Source organism: Arachis duranensis, chromosome 3 (assembly GCF_000817695.3).
Source record: "Arachis duranensis cultivar V14167 chromosome 3, aradu.V14167.gnm2.J7QH, whole genome shotgun sequence".
Lineage (NCBI taxonomy): Eukaryota > Viridiplantae > Streptophyta > Magnoliopsida > Fabales > Fabaceae > Arachis > Arachis duranensis.
Window position 1 is genome coordinate 8780325 of NC_029774.3, and position 4972 is coordinate 8785296.

The following is a 4972-nucleotide window of genomic DNA, read 5'->3' on the forward strand; positions in this document are numbered from 1 at the left end:
ATATATATATATTATAAATAGATAATACTTTTCATAAATGATATTGAGAATATGGATAATGAAGATTAATGACAGAACAAGTCACTTCAACGTGTTTGTGTCAAAATGCAAGGCATTTTAAAATGACATAACGATATCATTCCATTACTACTATTGCCATCATTAATAACATCTTTATGAAAATAACAATAGTCAAATCATGAAAATAGTATATTTCTTAAAATTAGAAAATAGGATTAAATTATATCTAATTATATGTAATATGTTTAATGATCAAATCACGTCTAATATCATTATAGCCATGTATACCTGATTCATTCCAAAATTGAATCAGCCAATTGATCATCATTCACATGATCAATATTTTATACTATAAAGAATTTAAGATTGTTAATATTTTATTTCAAGTGAATGATAATTTTATCTTATTTAATTATGTTAAGCATATTACACTACAATTAATTACTAATATATAATATATATTACAAATAAATTAAATAATAATTAATTTTAGTGATTGATTTTAATATTAAGATATTTTTTTATCTTATTAGATACCATTATTAAAATAGTAATTGTCTTGGCTATAAAAGGGATTACAGAACAGAATCTACAACAGCAACTCCTGCTTCCTCTTTTATTTTCAGTTATTTCAAAGTCCAGATTATAGCTTCAACCTTCAAGTAAGATCTGAATTATTGCACTTACAATATGAGAAACACTTCTCAAATTATTACATGCAAAGGTATGAAACAATCAACCATTTAAGCATATGCACATCACAGAGAATTTTCATGTCATTTTCAAACATTATCTTGCAACTTTAATTTGTTCATAGTAGATAATAAGATTAATTACATCAGAAAAAGATAAATGAGTGGCTCCTATTATATTATTAATCACAACAAGAATGTAATATATCATGGTATGGAAATTTATTTCAGCTGTAGTATGTTGGAAGGTTGGAGAGGGTGTGAAGATTGAAGAGATTCAAGTTGATCCACCAAAATCAACTGAAGTTCGACTTAAGATGCTTTGTTCTAGCATTTGCCACACTGATATCACAAGCATTCAAGGAACTCCTCTAGTTAAGATTCTTTTCAATGCTGTCTTTGTTTTCTTCTCTGTGGAACTAACTTCTACGTTTCTCTTCATCTTTCTTCCACTAATTAATTAACGGTACTTTGATGCTAACAAATTTGCAATTTTCAGTTTAAGTTTTATCCTCTAGCACTTGGACATGAAGGAATTGGGTAAGCTCCATACACTATACTCTAGAATATATTTGGTAATTGTGTCGTAAAAGAAACAGCCACTCAAACATAAACATATTTAGAGAAGAATATTAGCAGACAAATACAGAACTAAGAATACTATTAATATATCAGACATTCTTTATAGGGGTGAATGCGGATCGGATTGGATATGACCAAAATTTCAATTCGATCTGCAATAAAATTATCGGATCGGATCGGATCCAATATTTATGATTTTTTTAGCTTGGATCCAATCGATTTGCAAATAGATTTCGGATATATCCGCAAAATATATAAATATTTTAAAAAACTTATTTTTATTTAAAAATATCAATAAAATACTATTTTTCTACTCTTTTAAATATATTTATTCTTAAAATATTATTAAACATACTTTTTTTAAATAATAAAAATAAAATCATACAACATATATAATAATTATTAATTGAAATAAAACATAAAAAGACCATTTACTTATTTATTTATTTATTTTTGCGAATATACAGATCGAATATGTGATCAATATCACCGTAAAATCTGCAATCCGATCCGATAATTTTGCGGATTGGATCGATATTCGCAATTTTCAAATCGGATTCGGATAAATACCGCAGATATGCAGATCAGATCCGATCCATGAACACCCTAATTCCTTAATCCTTACTCCTGTATAAAAACATGAGAAACTTTTGGGCATGCAATATTTAGTATTTTTTACCAATACAAACATTAAATTATCTTTAACGGATAAATTTTATAATTTATGCATGTAAATTTTGAAAAATGTGGGTACAAACTGGATTGATTCATGTGTATAAATTCTAATAAATATAGGTATAAACTATATGTTTTTTGTGTATAAAATTCTTATAAATATGAATATAAATTATTACTGGTCTAAAAATAATAAAATTTGCTGAACATGTAGCATTATACTAAAAATATAATGATTATTAATTGACTATTAATTATTTATTTATATTATTTTTTAAATTAACAAATAAAAGAGAACGAGTATTAATTATTAAAAAAATACTGGTATAAAATAATATTTATTATAAAAAAAAGTGTATACTTGATATAAGAATAGGTAAAATTTGATCAGATTTTTTTTTCTAATTCTATATCTTAAGAGAAAATTTATCTAACTTTTTGGCTGCTAAAAGTACTAAGGACATTCATTAAGTACAGCTGTATTTTCATTCATGATACCCTTACCAAGAAAAACCTTATACCTTTCGATATTTTCCCATAAATTTCATCATATACTCAAATCATGCTAAAGGAACTTGTTCAGAGATTCTTAAATTCTTTGGATGAACCGTGCGTATTTTGAAGGATCACAGGAGGTTCATAACAAGTGTAATAATAAATCTAAATTTAAATATAGTTTAAATTCGCTACAAATTAGTTTTTCACCTTAACTGTTGTTGGGCTACGGAATATAGTGTGCAATAATCAAAAGAATTTTTAATTGAATAATAATAATAGAATTATCTGGCACATATTGATAAATTGAATTGTTGTAATACTACTTTTTCCGAGCACAAGGAATAACATTAACTGTACTGCAGGGTTGTAGAATCGGTTGGAGATGAAGTCAAGAGTGTGAAAGAAGGCGATATGGCGATTCCAGTATTTGTAGGAGAGTGCAAAGAATGTGAGAATTGCATTTCAGAAAAATCAAATTTGTGCATGACATATCCTGTGAGGCTGACTGGCTTGATGCTGGATAACACTTCAAGAATGTCATGCAGAGGACAGAGGCTATACCACACTTTGAGTTGTGCCACGTGGTCCGAGTACACGGTTATCGATGTTAACTACCTTGTCAAGGTTGATCCAAGCATTAATCCAGCTCATGGCAGCTTCATCTCATGTGGCTTCTCCTCTGGCTATGGAGCTGCATGGAAAGAAGCCAGGGTTGAAAGTGGATCAAGTGTTGCTGTCTTTGGTCTTGGTGCTGTTGGATTAGGGGTATGATTATCTTTGTCATTAGTATTTTGAATTGGTTATGGTTTTTAGCATTGCGTTTGATTAAAAATGAATTTTATTGTATGCAGGTTATAAGTGCAGCAAAAATGTTGGGGGCAACTAAGATAATAGGGATTGACAAAAATGATATGAAGAGAGAAAAAGGTGAAGCTTTTGGAATGAGTCATTTTATAAATCCAAGTAATTCTGATAAATCTTCTTCAGCATTGGTGAAGGAACTAAGTGGTGGAATGGGTGTGGATTATTCCTTTGAGTGCACTGGAGTTGGCCCTTTGCTTACTGAATCATTAGAAGCTACAAAAATGGTTCGTTTCATTTTTAAACAACTTCATCCTTGTGAATTATTTCGTAAAATATGCTTTTTTTTTCTTAATAGTTTTAAATTTTTTTAAAATTTCTGTTAATATTTAATTTTATTTTATTTTATTTTTAATATTTAAAATAAATTTTAAATATGTCAATTGTACAAATTGAGTTAAATCTATTATATAATTCTTAGAAAAAATGACTTTTAGTTCGCGAACATTTAAGTTACTGAAAATTTTAAAAATACACATTTAAATGAACATCAATGATCTATATGTCCAGATTTTGAAATAGTCAAAACCTTAAATGTATTTTCAAATCTTCAAAAATTTAAATATCTACAAATCAAAAAGTTGAATAAAAAAGTTAAAAACCTATTTGTCTTTTTCTCTACTCTTTAATATATTTCATTGACCTTTACTTGTTAATTCCTTGAAGTTGTAAGTAAATACTTTTGTGAATCTAATTGTGACTTTCTAATATATAGGGAACAGGTAAAGCAATAACACTTGGTTCAGGAACTGAACCTTATGTACCATTTGATCCGTTTTCTATTCTTTTTGGAAGAATTTTGAAAGGATCAATATTTGGGGGATTAAAATCCATGTCAGACCTACCCATCATAGCTGACAAATGTATTAAACAGGTATTCTAAATTTATATAAATTAATTATATCTTAAATACATTCTAATAATAATAGTGTTAATGTCTCACCATTATGATGAATGAACTATTTAAGTATTTATTATAATTTTTCAGGAGTTTCCTCTTCAAGAACTGTTCACCCATGAAGTCAAATTAACAGATATAGAACAAGCATTTGAGTTATTGAAACAACCCAATTGTGTAAAAATTGTCATCGAGATATAATTTTATTCTAACAACCGAATCCAAAAGAGATAAAGCAAGGAATAATGGTTGGTGGTAACTGGTAATGATTAAGTCACACAGTCACACACCACTCCACTTAGCTTTTGAGAGCTAGATGTTGTCAATCTCTAGTTTGAAAATTATTGGAAATTAAATGTACCTATATAAAGGATATATAGTTACCTGTGAATTGCATCAAAATATGTTACAGAAACAATCCTTCTAACTGTGTTATCTCAATTTTGTTTTTCTTTTTTTTATAAACGTTATATGTATATTAAAAATTAGCTTAAATCAGTTATATTTATATATAAATATATGCATTAATATTTTATATTTTAATATATATTTTATACAAATAATTAATTTAATAACTGAATTTTAGTATACGTTGTTTTATTTTATATGGATACCATGTGAGAAGAAGTTTTAAAGTATTGGTAATATTAATAATTGACTCGTTTTCGTGTGACCTCCAAAATTGTGGGTTTAAACTGTGAAATTAAAATATATTAATTCTTCAAATTATCCACTTAAATCTTAA

The 4972-nt window shown here is 27.3% G+C and overlaps 1 protein-coding gene across 1 annotated transcript in view; it reads left to right on the forward strand.

Annotated features, from left to right (window-relative positions):
- The window catches only part of LOC107477379 (8-hydroxygeraniol oxidoreductase-like), a 7975-nt gene extending 3404 nt beyond the window's left edge, over positions 1-4571 (forward strand). The window contains exons 5-7 of the mRNA XM_021137585.2: positions 3320-3556; positions 4045-4203; positions 4318-4571. Of these exons, the coding sequence (XP_020993244.1) occupies positions 3320-3556; positions 4045-4203; positions 4318-4428 (507 nt within the window). The 3' untranslated portion in view covers positions 4429-4571. The remainder of the gene's footprint in view (positions 1-3319; positions 3557-4044; positions 4204-4317) is intronic.
- The last annotated feature ends 401 nt before the right edge of the window (positions 4572-4972 follow it).